The sequence below is a fragment of the Molossus molossus genome, unplaced genomic scaffold (genome assembly GCF_014108415.1).
Source record: "Molossus molossus isolate mMolMol1 unplaced genomic scaffold, mMolMol1.p scaffold_m16_p_15, whole genome shotgun sequence".
Classification (NCBI taxonomy): Eukaryota; Metazoa; Chordata; class Mammalia; order Chiroptera; family Molossidae; genus Molossus; species Molossus molossus.
In genome coordinates this window covers 14618876-14637385 of record NW_023425350.1, presented here as the reverse complement: position 1 = coordinate 14637385, position 18510 = coordinate 14618876, and the positions used below count along the sequence as shown (strand labels likewise).

The 18510-nt window shown below is 39.8% G+C and overlaps 1 protein-coding gene across 1 annotated transcript in view; it reads right to left on the bottom strand.

Moving 5' to 3' along the window:
• Positions 1–1980: 1980 nt before the first annotated feature.
• Positions 1981–18510, bottom strand: part of NCOA1 (nuclear receptor coactivator 1) — a 238721-nt gene continuing 222191 nt past the window's right edge. Inside the window, exons 23-25 of the mRNA XM_036262485.1 lie at positions 16729–16912; positions 11911–12000; positions 1981–4302 (exon numbers count right to left, since the gene is read on the bottom strand). Of these exons, the coding sequence (XP_036118378.1) occupies positions 4132–4302; positions 11911–12000; positions 16729–16912 (445 nt within the window). The 3' untranslated portion in view covers positions 1981–4131. The remainder of the gene's footprint in view (positions 4303–11910; positions 12001–16728; positions 16913–18510) is intronic.

Genomic DNA, 18510 nt, shown 5'->3' with positions numbered 1-18510 from the left:
CTCAGCCCTTGAGTTTTCATTCCTCTTTTCAAAGTTATTTCATGTCAGAAAATTGCCTAAGGTCACATAACGAGATTCCAAATTAGTCCTACATCATAAAAGTGCAGGATAATGAATCCAGAATTTGGAATTAAAAGACTTGGTTTCAAGTCCCAATCCACTGATAAAAAGTGTTTGTATCATATTTTAGAGTTTTTCTTTTTACAAGAACTTTCTCAAAGGACTGCAGAGAATTACATGAGATAATGTGCCCCAAAGCACTGTACAAATTGTTACAATACAAATTTATTTTTCCTGAACATTTTTAATATTGTCAACTACAGCAGATTATTGTGTAAAATACATAAAAGCCTGTACTTCTGGCTGGATAGAACTAGTAATGGGTGAGATCCCAGCTAATGGCTGGTACAATTTCCAAGTGAGAATCCCAAAGCCTAGTTCACGTTCCTCTTGGAGCCCAAGGCTGATTTAAATTACTACCTGCTAACAAAATTCTAATAAAATATTTATGTGGGCCTTTGCATGCGCTGTTTCTCAGACTTTTCACTTGCTGCGTCCTACTCATCCTGCACACCTCCCTTCAAATGCCATTTCTTCCTCAAGGAAACCTTCCTTGAGTCTCCAGACAAGGTTTCACTCACAGAGCAACTTCTGACTCTCCTTTATACCACTTAATCCAATTCTGATTATAACTATGTAAGTCCCCTCCATGTGAATATAAGCTCTGGGAGGAAAGGGTCCATGTCTGTCTGGATCCTCCCATATCCCTACTACCATGGATCAAGACAGTAAAATGTATTAAATGAGTGAACGAGGCCGGAGCTTTCTGTTTCTTTAATTTAGTTAAGAGCTCTTGTGGAAATAAAAATAAAAAATATATAAAGAAAACTAATTTAGCACTGGCAGAAAAGGTTCTGGATGGAGAAATGCTTTCTTTGGCAGTTTTCCCCAATCAAAAGAATTTATGGACTTAATTAACTCATCGAGATCTTTTTTCAGAGACACAGGATGGTCAAGGATCAGCTTGCTCTGAATTATTCACTTTATTCTAGTGGAGCTACTCTTCTGGGAAGATCAGCCCATCAGCGAGGAAATCAGCACAACTTCCTGTGTAAGCAGCTGGTTGTTCTTCCTTTTTCTTTGATTGCCCGGACCCAGAAGACAGTTTCTAGGTACGGAACCTATTTAGGTAAAACCACAAAGAAGATGAAGTTTCTCTATATCAACCTCACTCAATCTATTTGTTTTTCTAATGACTTTCCCCCAAATACTTTAGGATACATTTAAATCAATGTTTAACCTCATCTAAGAGAAGTATCATGTTTACCTTATCCAAACTTTGGGAGAAAAAGGTTTTGTTCCCCATAAATATGACTTCAGACAATAGCTACCACATCTGTGTTCATGTGTAAGAACATGTGCAGGATATAAACCCTCCCCTGCCCTCTACTAAGTATCACACTTGCTTCCCCTCCTCACATAGGCCCTACTTGCCAGATATTAGTGGATTTAAGTGGCCTTAAAAAGACACAAATAAGAAACAGGGTCTAATAGAAAATGTATTATCAGAATGAAGGAGGCTCCTCAAGATTTGACATCTGCATAATAAATGTTAGTATATGAAAACCAATAATTGCAAGAGATATGGTATCCTGTGACTCTGAAATGCTGCCTGGACCTGATCTCCTGGGTAACAAACTGCCAGACCAGAGTGTTTAATCATCAGATAAATGGTCAAAGTCAGAATTTCCTCAAGGCCCACTATCATGACTTCATTTTGACCTTCTCAAATTTCACTGAGCTGGTTCATATTTGGGTGACTTCGAGGATGTTTGGCTTCAGGGATCCTTTCTTTTGTTATCCTTTAATTACCCATTAGTCATTTTGGGCTTAGGCCTGCAAGATGTAGGTTTCATTTCTTCCCTGTAAATGAAGAGGCAACCCATGATGTTGTTAAACAAATTCTATTCAGTAGCTGGAAAAGTGCATTTCCTGTGGAATGACAGGAATTACATAGAAGCAAGCAATTTTATTTTCCTCAAATGTAGCAATAATTTCAATCTGTACATACATAAAACAAACAGTGCAATTATAAAACCTTGAAGGTGACATGCATACTTTAAGGTGCAGTTGGGATGGGAGAGGATGTTAGCATCTCCAATTTTCCTTACCACTTTTTTTTCTAGTTCCTTATGCAAAAGCACTGAGTCAGGAAACTTCATCTGGAATGCTGAAGTTAAAAGTGAACTTCCTGAAGTCTGTAAGTCTAAATATCACAAACAGAACAGAAATGACATCCTAGAGCAGTTTGGTAGGGACTAGAGTAATATGGCTGGGCTTTCAAGCTGGAAATGACATCGGGGATGCATTTTTCTGAAAAAACTAAGAGATAATGTTTGTAAGTGAGTGTCCTATTTCTCTTTCATAGTTGCTACCCATGTGAGCCCTTCCACCAATCTTTCAATTCGGTATTATGCTTTCTGAATAGATGCTGTTCAGTGGCGTTATTTGTAACTAGGGGTGGTAAGATGCAGAAAGGAGGACCTGGGAAAATGGCTTCTTCCTTGATGTCCGAGTCCATGCTCCTCTTCCATTGTTAGTTCTTATGGCCTGTTCTCTGCTGTGGAAGCAGAGGTAGCTGGTGCGCAATGTCAGGTGTCGTCATCATTCACAGGCCCAGGAATGCAGGTGAAGGCGAGTGATGGGGGTCTACCTTTGCTTCTTCCACAATACCTTTCTCAAGCTTCCCTGGCCTTGCAGTAGAACTTCTAGAACTAGAGAGTCAGTTCACTGGTCCTTGATTCAGAGGCCAGGATGAGACAAGATGTGGCAGAGTGACAAGACACAAAGGGAACATATGGTACCAATTAGCCTCAGAGCAGAATAAATTTATATTTGCACTGACGAAAATTCAAATTCCCAAAGTCAATCTAAAACAAAGTAAGAAGATTTTCTTTGAGTACTAATTTTTCTCCGTACAAGTAGCCTGTGCACTTCTGGTGACAATTCCTTACACTGCTCTCAAGGTGGATGATCCCAGGGATACTCTAGGGTAGTGAGCTTTAGCTCGTCTGGAACAGCTCTTTCTGGCAGTTGGCATTTTGACTTGAACCCCAAAGTAAATCCATACATGGCGTCACAGTTATTAAAATAATGAAATATTACTAGCCAAATGTAACTGCAATTCAATCAATGTTATATTTCACACACAAATATAGAAAAATCAAGAGTATGATAATAAAGCCATAAAATTAAACAGAAGGAAATAAATTTCTACAAGAAATCAAATATATTTACAATGAGATTTTAAGGGAAAAATAAGCTACTTAGATCATAAATTTAATTTTATTTTAAATAACTTTATCTACTTCAGCTGTTAATACAATAAAAGCAGAAAGAACAGGCTGCCTTTTCCCAGATTTAATCTGAAAATTGTATCTACAATAATTGACAGAACTCGCTTCTTGTCCTTCACCCATCTCATCAAAAAATTATTGCATTTTCCCCAAACTGTATTTTTGGATTCCTCTAAATATACTCATTTCATCCTCGTTCCTGGAGGCATCTTGGTTTAAATCCATCTTTTAAAAAAAGGAGAAAGGGTAAATATGTGGAGGCAAAATATTCTCTTGAAGCCAACAGATATAGAGTTGCTAGAAGAAGCTGATTGTACACACAAGCTGCTGGGGGTCAGGAAGGGCTGTTGATTAGAGACACGTGGCAGCCTCTGGTGGACAGGCACAGGCCCTTCTTCCTGGCAGAGTCCGAGCTGAGCCAGTGGAGGCGGAGCTCTGTCTTCCCCTCGGAACTTGTCGTTTTGGTTCTCCTCCAAAGGCCTTCATCCAGATAAGAAGCCAATGACTGATTATAAAAATAAGAATAATTAAATTTGGCTCAAGAAATAGATTGTCCAACTGTTCTGCCTTATTTTTTTAATATCCAAGGCCTTTACAAAGAAACAAAAACATCTCTCAATCTCCCAACAAAAGTGTACTCATTTATTTTTGCTCCAAATGCTACGACCTGAAGAATGGCTGCAGATTGAGATATCAAAAATCTCAGAAAAATATATAATATATTTGTATATCTCTGTATGTCTATTATTTAAATTTCACATTCCTTTAAAAGTGGTTATTCAGTCAGTAGCTGCTGAAGGAGGCTCTTCTGCTGGGCCTGGGGGGTCTGTGGTCCTGTTGTGGGTTTTTGAGTTCCCAGTGGACCAGGCTGGTTCAGGTAAGGGTCCCCGCCTACCAGATTCACTGTACATTGGACGTCAGCAAACACCTGAACCTGTTGCACCTGCTGGAACACAAATAAAAGATGTGTTTAGACAGAAGGGTCTGCCCCCCCGGCTTATGAGTGGGTACTACTTGAAGTGGAAACTCACTAGAGCATTCCTCTAGTCTGTAGTCACCACAGAGAAGAACTCTTCTGTCTTCTTGTCCTACAAAAAGAAAATCGCTGCACTCATTTTGCTCAGGGTTCTGGAAAGTTCACACTTTAAAAATAAAATAAAAATCGGAATGGTCAAGCCTCCTACAGGGTTGCCATCAATATTGAAAGTGAACATTGTTTCTAATACTGCCAAGATTGGGAAAAGCCCAGTTTTAGAGACTGGGTATCCAGTGGTGGGTTAAAAAAACACACATGTTATTTGGAAAACTGGTTTAAAAGCATTCTATGGATGATTTTAGTAGGATAAAAAATATCTTTATGATGTTAGAAGATTAAGGACTTTAACCCAGTATTAGCAAAATAAAACCACCACAATTCAGTAACAGGACATCAGCATTACTAAAGTTAATGTCCTGAAGGTTTATGTAGTATCTAAATATACTATTACATAGCTTCTTTATATATTGCCTTTAGAATTACAACAAAATATTAGCAGTACAATTTTATATGTAACTTCTTTTTCCTGATAGACAATTCATTTAAACACATGAGCTAATAAAAATAACAGTAAACTACTAGCTGAGAACAGTGTGAATTTTCCCTTTAACTACTTTCAGTAAAATACAGTATTTTTTTAAATGTCTACAGTTGCATAGTTTTAACATTTTCTATTGGGAAAACAAAACCAGAAGTTAGTCTTTACCAATCGGTCTTATTAAAAAGTCATTTGTAGAACTGATAAGGACCAATATCACACTGTGACTGTTCCAGACCAAGAATGGAGATGCCTTCTCAGTCATCAAAGTACATCTAACTAAGTGTCTCAAGCTTTTGGCAAATTTGTGTGTTGTGTTTAATAGGTTTCTGAAGTATTTTAGATTAGTGATACATTTTCTTGGCCATTTGTCACGAATTCATGCCAATTACACTCAGCTTTTCTGAAAAATATTTTATCCTAATTGAATAAAAGTTGTTTTCCATCAACCTTCACTGACCAAATGTCAAATGTCCTGATGATCTAATTGCTGTATCAGTCTAGCCCCTGGTCCTCTCAATCCAGCAACATCTCCAATCTACTCTCCCTCAGCTAAATCAGACATCTCTGAGCTTGCTTGCTTGCTTATTTATTTATTTATTTATTTATTTATTTATTTATTTAGTGGTACGCGCCCCTAGTGGAAACTGAACCCGGGACACTCTGGTTCGCAGGTCAACGCTCAGCCGCTGAGCCAAACTGGCCAGGGCCTCTGATCTTTTTAAATGCTTGATGAATTAACTCTCTACTTAGCTTAGCATCGTTTCTCTCCTTAGCCTCCCTCTCCTCATCCCCCCTTTCCCCAACTTCCCAAATTTTGCTTCTTGCCTCCACATGTTCCCATTTGTTGTTTTCTCTGGGGCTCTTTCTTGTGTATCTAAAACATACAAACTCTCTGAGTCTAGTCTGTAGCTGCCTCTGTGCCCTCCCCCACCTTAATTCTCTATAACTCCTCATTCCTACTTTTCCTTCTAGAGCTCGCCCTGGCCTTCTCTCTCCCCATGTCAACCATTTCCCTCCAGCCCTCTTCTTGCTTCTCTATTCCATGTTCTTCTCCTGTTCTCTCCTGCTTCACCTCCTCCTCATCCCAGTGCTCCAAACACAGCCAGCCCCCAATCTTACCCTTGTTCCTTTCCTTCTCCTCTTCTGTACATCTGTCTCTATATTTCTAACTCACTCCCAAACTTTTGTTTGGCAAAAACAAAAAGCATTGGAGCAAAAAGAGATTTCATGATGAGCTACAACAGAAACAAGATTCCGCCATTGAAACTTTCAATGAGCACAAACTATGTGGCTTGTAGGTACTGCTTTTTATAAATAATTAATGTAAACTTTCAGGTTTATATGTTTCAACTTAAGAAATACTACGGCAGAGCATAAGATGTTTTTGTCCTCAAACACTTAAAAACATTCGTGACAAAGGCATAAAAAAAAAAAAAAACTAGAAAGAAAATTCTGCTTCTTTAAAAAATAGTCTATACTGAAAATTTAAAAATATTAAAAAGATTAAACCAAACTAAAATGTATACATTTCAGCTATTTTGAACTTGAAAAATGAGGTCTCTTAGACTAAACCTCAAAGGACTTCTAGTAGTGCCACATCTTCACAGACAGGAGAAGCAAGACACAAATAAAACTTCAGATTTGCAAAGTGAGAAGGGTGGTGGGAGAGCCAAGTCCTAACCTCTTAAGATTTTCCAGAATAACCCCTCCCACCACCACCGCCCCCCAGAATAGTTTTTACTTCAAGTCAAATACTGTCCCAGGGCTCAGGAACTTTAGAACTTGATTGTTTTGTTTTAACTAATTGGCTGAGCTGCCCAGTATGTCTCTGTAGGTATGAGACTTTAAGAAACTTCTAGTGAAGCCCAGCTGGTATGATTCAGTGTATTCAGCATCGCCCCATGGACTGAGAGGTCCAGGATAGATTCCTGGTCAAGGCACATGCCAGGGTTGTGGGATCGATTGGGATAGGGGGCATGCAGGAGGCAGCTGATCAGTATTTCTCTCTCACATGGATGTTTTTCTCTCTCTCTAAAAAATAAATAAAAACATATTTAAAAAACTCACAGAGACTTCTGGTCAAGATGGCGGCGTAGGTAAACGTGGTATCACCTCTTCCTACAACCATATCAAAATTAAAACTAAACTATAGCAAAACCATCATTTGGAACCGCCTGAAATAGAGCTGAATGGAAGTCCTACAATTACAAAATGAAAGAAGAAACTACATCCAGACTGGTAAGAGGGGCGGAGGTGTGGATGGGCTGGTCCCACACCCACGTGTGGCAGATAAAAATCTGGAGGGTACCTGGCTGGGAAGGTCCTCCCTGAGGATTGAGGGGTCCCCATCACACACCAGGCGCCCAGCTCAGGGTTCCAGTGCCAGGAAGAGAATCCCCATCACTTTGGCTGTAAAAACCAGTGGGAACTGAGGCTGAGGGAGGCTAAGGCTGCTGGCACCCCAGGCAGCTCCTCTTAAAGGGCCCATGCACATTGCCCTGGCTATTTGGTTCAGCAGTTAGAGTGTCGGCCCACAGACCAGAGAGTCCCAGGTTCGGTTCCCACTAGGGCACGTACCTCAGTTGCAGTTATTTCCCAGCCCTGGTTGGGGTCATGCGGGTGGCGAACACTCCATGTGTCTCTCTCACATCGATGTTTCTCTCTCTCTCTCTCTTCCTCGCTCTCTCCCTCCCGCTCTATCTAAAGATGAATGCAAAAGTGTCCTCAGGTGAGGATTAAAAGAAAAGGGGCCCATGCACAGATTTACTTGGACTTGCTCCCTCTAAGCTCAGAGAGAAGGCAGCTTGAAAGGCACCAGAGACAAACGGGAAAGAACTGAGCTATTTGGCCTCGGAACGAGGGCTGGAGAGGCAACTTTCTCTCAGACAGACATGCTGTGGGAGGCCTTTGTTCCTTTGGTGAGCCCTTCCCCAGGGGGCAGGCAGATTGGGTGCCATATCTGGGACTCCAGCAACCTGGCTCACACTGTTTGCCCCATCTTGGTGATTCTCTGAGGCTCTGCCCCACCCAACTTTCAGGCCCACCCAAGCTGTTTCCAGTGGTTTTACCATAGGATTGGCCTGTCTTGGATCCTGCTTCAGTTTCCTAAAAGCTCTCAAACAAGCAGCATCTGGTCTCAGCGGGCCCCATACCTCTTGTTAAGTGGCCCCAGAGCTGGCACTAGAAGCAGCCAGCCTTGGTTCACAACTTGGCTTTTCCTGGGCACCTCTAAGCCCAGCACAAGAAGCAGCCATCTGCAGATCACTTTGTAGCTTATGCCGGGTGGCCCTGGATAGAACACAGGCAGTGGCTGACCTTGCCCCAGAGCCAGCACACTGTGGACAGCTTCAGACCACATTGAAACACCACCACCCAACCACCTCCACAAGTGACACACTCAATGAGTGGACTCAGTGGGTATCAGAGCCCTGCTGAAGTAAGTCTTGCTCTGTGTGGTGAACCCCTACAAAGCTGATCCTCCAAGGTAGTCAGAGGCCAGTGGTCAGTGGGCACAGTCAGTCCTTATAGCTGATCAGCCTGAATAAATCTCTCCCCCATTGATGTGCCAACAGCAAGCAAGACTCAATTACATCAGAAGGGTGTATAGTCCACACTAGGGGTGCACCTTGAAGGCCCAGCTGGGGTGATCAGGGAGGCTGTGCCACTGGATCCTACAGAACACCTACAATAATAGGCCACCCTACAAAGCCTAGGAGACATAGCATCTCTACCTAATACATAGAAACAATCACAGGGAAGCAGCCAAAATGAGGAGACAAAAAACATGTCCCAAATGAAAGAACAGAACAAAACTCTAGGAAAAGAACTAAACAAAATGGAGATAAGCAATCAATCAGATGCAGAGTTCAAAACACTGGTTATAAGGATGCTCAAGGAACTTAGTGAGACCTTCTAGAAACATAAGGAGACCTCCAAGGAACTTAGTGAAAACATCAACAACATAAAAAAGAACCAGTGAGAAATGATGGATGCACTAACTGAAATAAAAAGTAATCTACACAGATTCAATAGTAGAGTAGGTAAAGCCAAGAAGCAAACCATCAATTTGGAATATAAGGAAGCAAAAAACACCCTATCAGAACAGCAAAAAAAAAAAAAAAAAAAAAAAAAATCCAAAAAAAATGAGGATAGTATAAGGAGCCTCTGGGACAACTTTAAGCATGTCAACATTCACATCCTAGGGATGCCAGAAGGAGAAGAGAGAGAGCAAGAAATTGAAAACCTATTTGAAAAAATAATGACAGAAAAACTTCCCTAACTTGGTGAAGGAAACAGACATACAAGTCCAGGAAGCACAGAGAGTCCCAAACAAGATGAAGTGACAGAAGTCCACACCAAGACACATCATTATCAAAATGCCAAAGGTTAAAGAAAAAGAGAGAATCTTTTAAAAAATTTTTTATCCTCATCTGAGGACATTTTTGCATTTTTCTTCAGATACAGCGGAAGGGAGAGGGGGGAAAAAGAGAGAACCATGGATGTGAGAGAGACACATCGACTGGTTGCCACCCACACGTCCCCAACTGGGGCTGGGGACAAACTGCAACCGAGGTGCATGCCCTTGGTGGGAACCAAACCTGGGCCTCTCTGGTCCGCAGGCTGACGCTCTAACTGCTGAGCCAAACTGGCCAGGGCCAAAGAGAGAATCTTAAAAGCAGCAAGAGAAAAGCAGTTCGTTACCTACAAAGGAGCTCTCATAAGACTGTCAGCTGATTATTCCAAAGAAACTTTGCAGGCCAGAAAGAGTGGCAAGAGATATTCAAGGTGATGAAAAGCAATGACCTACAACCAAGATTACCCTATCCCACAAAGCTATCATTTAGAATTGTTGGACATATCAAGAGTTTTCTAGATAAGAAAAAGCTAAAGGAGTTCATCACCACCAAACCAGTATTATATAAAATGTTGAAGAGTCTTCTTGAAGGAGAAGAACAAAAATAGGAACAATAAAATGGCAATTAATACATATCTTTCAACAATTGAATCTACAAACCAAATGAGCAAGGGGAACAGAAACAGACTCCTAGATACAGAGAACTTTTTGTTGCTTGCCAGATGGGGCAGAGGGACTGGGTGAAAAAGATGAAGGAATTGAGAAGTACAAATTGGTTGTTAGACTGATGAACCTCAAAGGGTTAAAAAAAAACCCCACAAACTTTAGTGAAGCCCTGGGCAGTGTGGATCAGTGGTTAGAGTGTTGGCCTATGCACTGAAGGGTTTTGGGTTCAATTTCCAATCAAGAGCATGTACTTGGCCCTAGTCAGGGCATGTGTGGAAGGCAACCAATTGATATGTCTCTCTCACATCGAAGTTTCTCTCTCCCCTTTTTTCTCTACCTCCCTGGCTTCCACTTTCTCTAAAAAAAAAATCAATGGAAAAAATATTATTGGGTAAGGATTAACAACAACAACAAAAAACTTCTGGTGAGAGGGTGTCAATGGGGGAAAAAGGAGAAACATCTGTAACAAAAATAAAATTAAAAAACAAACAAACAAACAAACAAACAAACAAAAACTTCTGGTGAATGAAAACTTCCTCTTCACCATCACAAAATCCCCTCTCTTCAGCCCTACAGGACTCAGATCCTATTTCCTAATGCTCAACTATGGACATTGCCTCCTAACTGATCTTCTTCCTTCTGAGCTGCTGCCCAGGCTCCTCCTTTCCCTTTCACCTACCAGGTGAAGCCTAAGCGGGCACTTGGATCACTGCTCCCTTTCAGGGGTGATGCTTCTTCTGCAGGACTGAATCCAAATCCCTAGGTTTAGCGTTCAAGGCCCCTGGAAGTTTGCCCAATCTACTTTACCAATTTTAATTCCTATGAATTCTTATTACAAACCCTTTACCTTCCTTCGGTGATTATGGTTTCCCAAGACTATGGTAAGACATTACTGTTTCCCTGTCTCTGTGCCCTCCACTTCACTTCCAATCCCCTCCATTTACCAGAATACCTTTCTCCTTCACTTGGCCTTGCTAACTACTCTTGAAGGCCCATTTCAGTCCCACCTCCTATGGAAATGCTCTTCTAACCATCTCAACAATTTCTCCTTTATTATTATTATTTTTTAATGCTTATAGCTCTTGTTACTTGTAACAAAAATTTGAGTTTGTCTTGTTTGATTACGTGACAATTTATGTGCATATGTCTATGTTTTTTTCTTTTAACAGGCCCTAAGTGGTACAGCAGAAAGAGCATAGACTTTGGTGTTAGAAAGACCTGGGTTTGAAGCACAGTTCTGCCACTTTCTAGCTTTGTGAATTGTGCATAGAGTTAAATCCCATCAAGTTTCTTCATCTGTGAAAAAAAGAAATACTACCTCCTTCCTAAGGTTATAGTGAGGCTTACATGACATAAAGCACAGTGCCTGGCAAATCACCTAAAGGGCAAACATGTCTTATGTTTCTTTATATCGCCACCTCAAGCATAATGCTGGTATTAAAACTTTTTTAACTTAAGACACTAAAGGCTAAACCAAAGTTACTGTGAAATGAAAACTTCCAACATTTCTAAATTTAGGTTAATATAGTAAAGTGGCTACCCATGCTTTTTATATTATTTTAAAACAAACTACTAATAAGGAGGCAGGGTACACAGCATTTTGTTTTATTTGAATTTACTGAGATCTTTTGAGGTATTTTGATTACACATGAATTTGAGCACTGTGTTTATTTACAAAATAATAGTTAGTGGCTACATTAAATTAAACCCCTGAAAGCTTATCTCATTTAACCCTCTGAACAATCCTATAAACAGGTATCTTGTTAGTCCTATTGGTTATACAACAGCTCAGGAAAATTCCCTAACATGCCCAAGATGACACAGCTAAGAAGAGTAGGGCCAGGACTCACATCCAGGTCTGATTCCCAAGGTCGGGCTCTTAACCATATGCTGCACAGAGTTTCCTGTGTCTCTAGAGTGCATTTGACAGCTCTGGGCTTAGAAGTTTCTTACTGACCTGGGTTCCATCTGCTTCTGTTTTGAGAAGGTCGGTAGATGAAAGCTGGTTGCAGTAGAGGCCTGTGTGTCTCAGTGCTGAATCATTTATCTATTAAAGATAAGTACAAGACCAAATTATAAGATAGTTTTTTAAGCTGAAGTTCAAACCCTTCAATGAAAAACATTCTCACTGACAGAAATGTAATAGAAGGACAGCAGAAATAAAAAGCTTAGCAACCGCCCGGCTGGAGCGGCTCAGTGGCTGAGCATCGACCCATGCAACAAGAGGTCACCAGTTGATTCCCAGTCAGGGCACATGCCCAGGTTGTGGGCCCAATCCCCAGAGGGGGCATGCAGGAGGCAGCCAATCGACAATCTCTTTCATCGATGTTTCTATCTCTCCTTTCCCTTCCTCTCTCTCTCTAAACCCAACATAGAAAAAAATTTAAAAAGAAAAAAGTTAATTCACACACTTACAAAAGTTAAGTAGCAAAAGATTTTTTTTTTTTTATCCTCACCCGAGGACATTTTTTTTTTTTTTTCCATTTTTTGCAGATAGAGTGGGAGGGAGAGAGAGGAAGAGAGAGAGAGAGAGAAACATCGACGTGAAAGGGACACATCGAGTGGCTGCCACCCGCATGACCAACCAGGGCCGGGGACAAACTGCAACCGAGGTACATGCCCTTAGCGGGAACCGAACCCGGGTCTCTCCGGACCACAGGCCGATGAAGTAGCAAAAGATTTCTACTTCCAGTGAAGATTCAGTAACAGGGATCAGATTTATCCTCTGCCTAAATCAACTAAAAATTAGACAAAATACATAAAAATGAAGGCACTCAAGACACTGGACAAAGGCAATAAAAGAAAGTTACCCCTAAGAGTTGGAAAACAACTGAGGTGAGTCCTATGATTACCTCAACCCACTGCCTAGAGAGAATTTCCAGGCTGTAGCATGGGGACAGGGAACTCAGGAAGAGCCCGACAGGCTTCCTGAATTGAGAAGACGCAGATGGAAGTCTGAGATGGCCAAGGCAGCTGGAATTCACAGGGCAGAATATCTGACGAGAGAGAGCTATACATAGAGAAAGTTCTGAAGCTCTGCAGACCCCTTCAAGTCTACAGCTTAGTACTGATCAGCTAATGGATGTCAGGGAACTACCCAAAGCACAGAAAAGATTCACCTGAAAAGAATTACATAAAATAATCCCTAAAGATCACAAACAGCTGGGAATAGGTCTTGATCCCACCAGCCAGACTGGAAAAAATCGTAATTCATGTAGAATCAAGTAGTGCACTAGAAAGGTTTTGCCTCAGTAGTAAGTAGGGTACAGTTAGTCCTATACTACATATAGCTCTGGCCCCACTAAAGAAAAAAAAAAAAACCCAAACACTAGGCCCAAAAGGATCAAACTGTTTTCAAGTAACTTAACCACTTCCCAAAACAAAGCCCAAGAATATTTATAGGACTATCAACAAGGTAAAATTCATATGTCTAAAATCCAATAAAAAATGATCAAGCATGCTGCCCTGGTCGGTTTGGAGCGTCGGCCTGTGGACCAGAGAGTCCCAGGTTCGGTTCCCACTAGGGGCATGTACTTCCCACTCCCCCCCAAAAAAGATCAAGCATGCAAAGTAGCCGAAAAATACAAGCTGTAATTAAAAGAAGAGTCAATCAATTGAAACCAATTTCAAAATGATGCAGATGATAGAACTGATAGGTAAGAATATTAAGACAGTTATTATAATAACCATATTCTATATGTTCAAGAAGAGAGAGGAACATGTTACAGATATGGAAGATAAAAAACAAACAAACACCAAACTGAACTTCTAGAGATGAAAATAGCAATGTCTGAGATGAAAAATACATTGGATAAAATTAACAGGTCAGATACTGCCAAAGAAAAGATCAGAGAACCTGAAGCTACAGCAGTAGAAACTATCCAAAATGAAACACAGAGAAAAAATGGCTGACCTCACACCACTCCCCAAACCCCAAAACCCAGAGAATCCGTGAGCTATGGGGCAACTTCAAGGGCCTACTACAATGTGTAATTGGAGTCTCTGAAGGAGGATGGGGGCTGGTGACAAAAAGAATATTTGAAAAAATAATGGCCAATAATTTCCCAAAATTGATGGAAAATACACATCTATAAATCAAGAAGCTAACTGAAGCCTAATCTAGCATAAGAACCAGAAATAAAATAACATTAAAGCATATCAAAACTAAATTTCTTAAAACCAGGGATAAAGTGAATAATCCTAAAAGTAGCTAGAGGAGGAAAAATCAACATGTACAGAGAAACAAAGATTAAATAACAGCAGATATCTCATCAGAAATACTTCGATGGAGCAACATCTTTAAAGTATTAAAAGCTAAAACTGCCAACCCAGAATTCAGTGAAAAGAATTTTCAAAGATGAAGAAGAAACAAAAACTTTCACACATACAGAAGCTGGAAGAATCATCACCTGCAGACCAACACTATAAAAACAGTTTAATAAAGACCTTCAGGCAGAAGGAAAATGATAGAAGGTGGAAATTTGGATCTACACAAAAAAATGAAGAATGCTGAAAATAACTACATTGGTAAATACAAAAGACTTATTTACATTTTTAGAAAATATAATTGACAATTTAAAGTAAAAGTACTAACAATATTTTGTGGGATACGTAGACATAATATGTGAGACAATACCACAAGAAGGGAGAAAGGAAATAAACTATCGTGAAGTTCTTATATACGAGGCGATGCAATATTACTTGAAGGCAGATGATAAGGTAAAGATGAATACTATAAAGTCTAAAGCAACCAATAAAATTATAAAACACACACACACACACACACACACACAGAGCCAACAAAGGAAATAAATAAATTTAAATAGTCAATTACATTTTTTAAAAGGCAAGCCATGGAACAAAAAAACAAAAATGAGATTTGAATCCAACCACAACTGGCCCTCGTTTATCGCGGTTAATCAGTTCCAGACTCTACCAAGATAAATGAATTTCCGCAAAGTAGGATTCTTTACTTATACAAGTCGTCCCTCACCACTCTGCACTTCCACTTAAGAGGCTTCACTCTATCGCAGTTTTTTCAAATACTATACTATACTTAAAAAAACCGCGATAGAGTGAAGCTGCAAAAGTTGAGGCTGAAGTGGCGAGGGACAACTACATATCAATAATCACATTAAATGTAAATAGGCTATGGCTAACCACTCCAATGAAAAGGCAGAGAGCCCTGGCCAGTTTGGCTCAGTGGTTAGAGCGATGGTCCAAGTCACCTGTTCAGTTCTGGTCAAGGGCATGTACCCTGGTTGCGGTTCGTCCGTGGCCCTGGTCAGGTCATTCAGAAGGCAACCAGTCAATGTGGCTCTATCACACTGATGTTTCTCTCTGTCTCTCTCTACCTCCCTCCCACTCCATCTAATCATAAACAGAAAAGTATCCTCGGGTGAGGAATTTAAAAAAAAAAAGAAAGAAAAGGCAGAGAATGTCAAATTGAATAAAAAGAAGCAAGACTCATTATATAAAAAATATACTTTAAATGTATATTCTTTAACCTAATTCATTATATCTATTATTTTGTTGTAATCTACTGTAGATAGTGAATAACTCAAATAACTGAATAAAAAAAAGATAACAAGAAATCTTATTTAGTTCTTTTGTTTGTTTTTTTTAAAAAAATATTTTATTGATTTTTTTTTTTTTTTAATAGAGAGGAAGAAAGAGAAACATCGATGTGAGAGAGAACCATCGATTGGCTGCCTCCTGCACGCCCCCTACAGGGGATCGAGTCCACAACCCCAGTATGTGCCCTGACGGTAATCGAACCAGGACCTCTCAGTCCATGAGATGACACTCAATCCACTGAGCTGCACCAATGAGGCTAGTTCCCTGCTAGCCTCCTTAGGCTTATTATATAATACCTGGGGAATAGGAATTTAAAGAAAATTAATATCAGAAAAGAATTCTATAGAAAAGGTAATCAGTGTTTACATGTTTTTAAGATTTGTTGTAAATTATGGCTACATAGTCATAGACTAATCACCAGTCTACTTTGTTATTGTTAATAATGAGAATAATAACTAGAAGTTTACCCAATGATCTTCTTAAGTATCACTTTGAATTTAGTCATACTCATTTTGAAAATTTTCAGGAGGCTCCAGGATGAACTCTGAACATTTAGATGGCCTATAACACCCCTACAAAGCTTATCACATTATTTCTGCTCTAAATATAATACAAACATCCCTTTAACATTCATTAGGCTTTTCAACTTCTATTCCTGTCTAGATCATGCTGTGATAATCAGGAACTTTTTCCTTTACACCTTCAGTAGTTAATTGTATATACCCCTCATCTGACAGAATATGTATGGTCCTGTGGGGGTCCACAAACACAGCTGTTTTGTCCTACTATTCAACTGATCCTTTGTTCATGCTGTATCTTCCTAGCTTGTTAATATTATCTTCTATAGAGCTATCTTTGCACATAGCAAGTACTAAATAAATATTAAACTGAAAGGGAGAAATGAAGAAAATGTGTTCAGAATATAAAGGGCTAAGTTCCAAGCCAATGTATTCTATGTATAATTTTATAATAAATCTAAAACACTAAAATCTCCTAAGACTAAAATCTTATGACTGACAAAATTTCCATCGTATATTTTAAGGGACAGTTATTATCAAAAGATAGTGGGAAAGAATAAAGAAGTGTCTTATTTTTGATGAGTAACTGTAAACACGCCTGACTTTTCTTAGAATAATAACTTGTGGTATGGTAAGGTGTGGTGTGTGTGTGTAGCAAGTGTGCCAATTGTGCCACTTACCTGCTCAGGGCACACAGTGTTCATTCCTGGCATCTGCAAAGAGCTCATCTGCATCTGACCCATCATTGGGTTCATGTTCTGAACATTTGTGTTTCCACCTGCCATGGACACGGTGATGCTCATGTTGTTGTACACTCCAGGCTGTGCAGGCGTGGGCTGGTTCTGGACAGCTTGACTGAATACACTGTTAACTCAAAAACAATCCCGATTACACCCACTGGTCATGAACATGGGAATAATGTGACTGGACTCTATTTCTTAATTACTAGATAGAATTCCAAAGAACACATTTACATTCTTAAGTTATACATATGCTTTATCTTATTACAATATTTAAGGATTGAGTAGAATTCAAAAGCATTTTGAACTCCGCCCAAGGGGTTTAATAACTAAAAATAACTCATTTTAAGTTACAATCATCTGGCCTAGTATCAGAGTTGATAGGCCCAATTATCTGAATTAAGAAAGGTTTCCCACATAAGTAAATCTTCCAGATAACTGAAGTTTCCTCAATTAACCATTAAAATGGTTCCAAGATGTCAAATGTTAAACCAGTTTCTATTAGTAGGTAAAATAGGATGGGATAAACTCTAAGTAAATAGAACCTAAAACTTTATATGTGAACCCCCCAAATTCTATGTGATACAGATAATACACATCTAAAGGCAAATATATAAATTATGTCTTTTGTAAGTTCTACAAAACACCAAATGTTGATGATTATCTATCAGTTGTTAAACAATAAGCTGCTGGTAAAATGCTACCTGGTTTAATGTTAATTATGGAGAATTTAACTAAAAAAAGGATTTCCCCCATCAGTGGCTTATCTATTCCTTGCTAGCTCTTGGGAGGTAGGCAGGATAGCTTCCGGCAGGTTAAGGTAATCATACTGGCGTCAACAGGTGAGAAACAGCCTATTTATCATGTCTGAAGAAAAGTAGCAAATATTCCCCAAGTAATTATAAAACACAAATAAAAGAAAATTATTTGCGTAGGAAATGACCAATAATGCATCTGTAAACCACTTATATCTGCACAGTGTGTATGCTTGTGAGGCAGTGTCCCCGCAATTAAAGGAGAGGAAAAAACCTATTAGTCTACTGCCCACTTTCTGAGAACATTTCTGCCTCAGACAATGCTCATTTGTCAACTGACAGATCAGTCACCACTGTGGAGGCTCAGGCTTTATGTAAGTTAATGCATGCAGAAGCTTCAAGGACTGTGATGATGTCATACTTGGTAGAGAAAGCTTAGGATTTAATTTCTTGTCAAATTTATATTTGGGACTATACATTAAGTTCTTTCAAACTTCTCCTGCCAATAGATCCATTTTGGTTTCTCCCACCATGGGAAGAAGACCAATCCAGTGTGAGGCATCAGTCACTATTCCAGGTCCTGGAATGGACTGTGGGTTCACTGGCACCCTAAGCCCAATGCATGATGGACCCCTCCCTCTGCTTTCCTGGTGGGCCTCATGGCAGTCATCAGTTTCCTTAAGCTAGCATAAGGCAGCCCCTAAATCAGGGTGGGGGGAAAGGGAAAATTAAGACTTTGGCCTAAAGAGGGTTCCACAGACATGACAGGTACTAACAAGCAGGGAGGAATTCCTGGAGAAGTAAGTCTGAGAAGCAAAGGGTTAAGCAACAGGCCTTCTTAGCCTTTAAAATGCTAATAAGCACTAGGACTCTCCGTCCCAACTAGTGTTACACAGAAAGCTGCCTAGTTCCAGAACAAACAGATTTGGTTTAACCCTTTTTTCCTCATGCCACCAAAGAGATAATG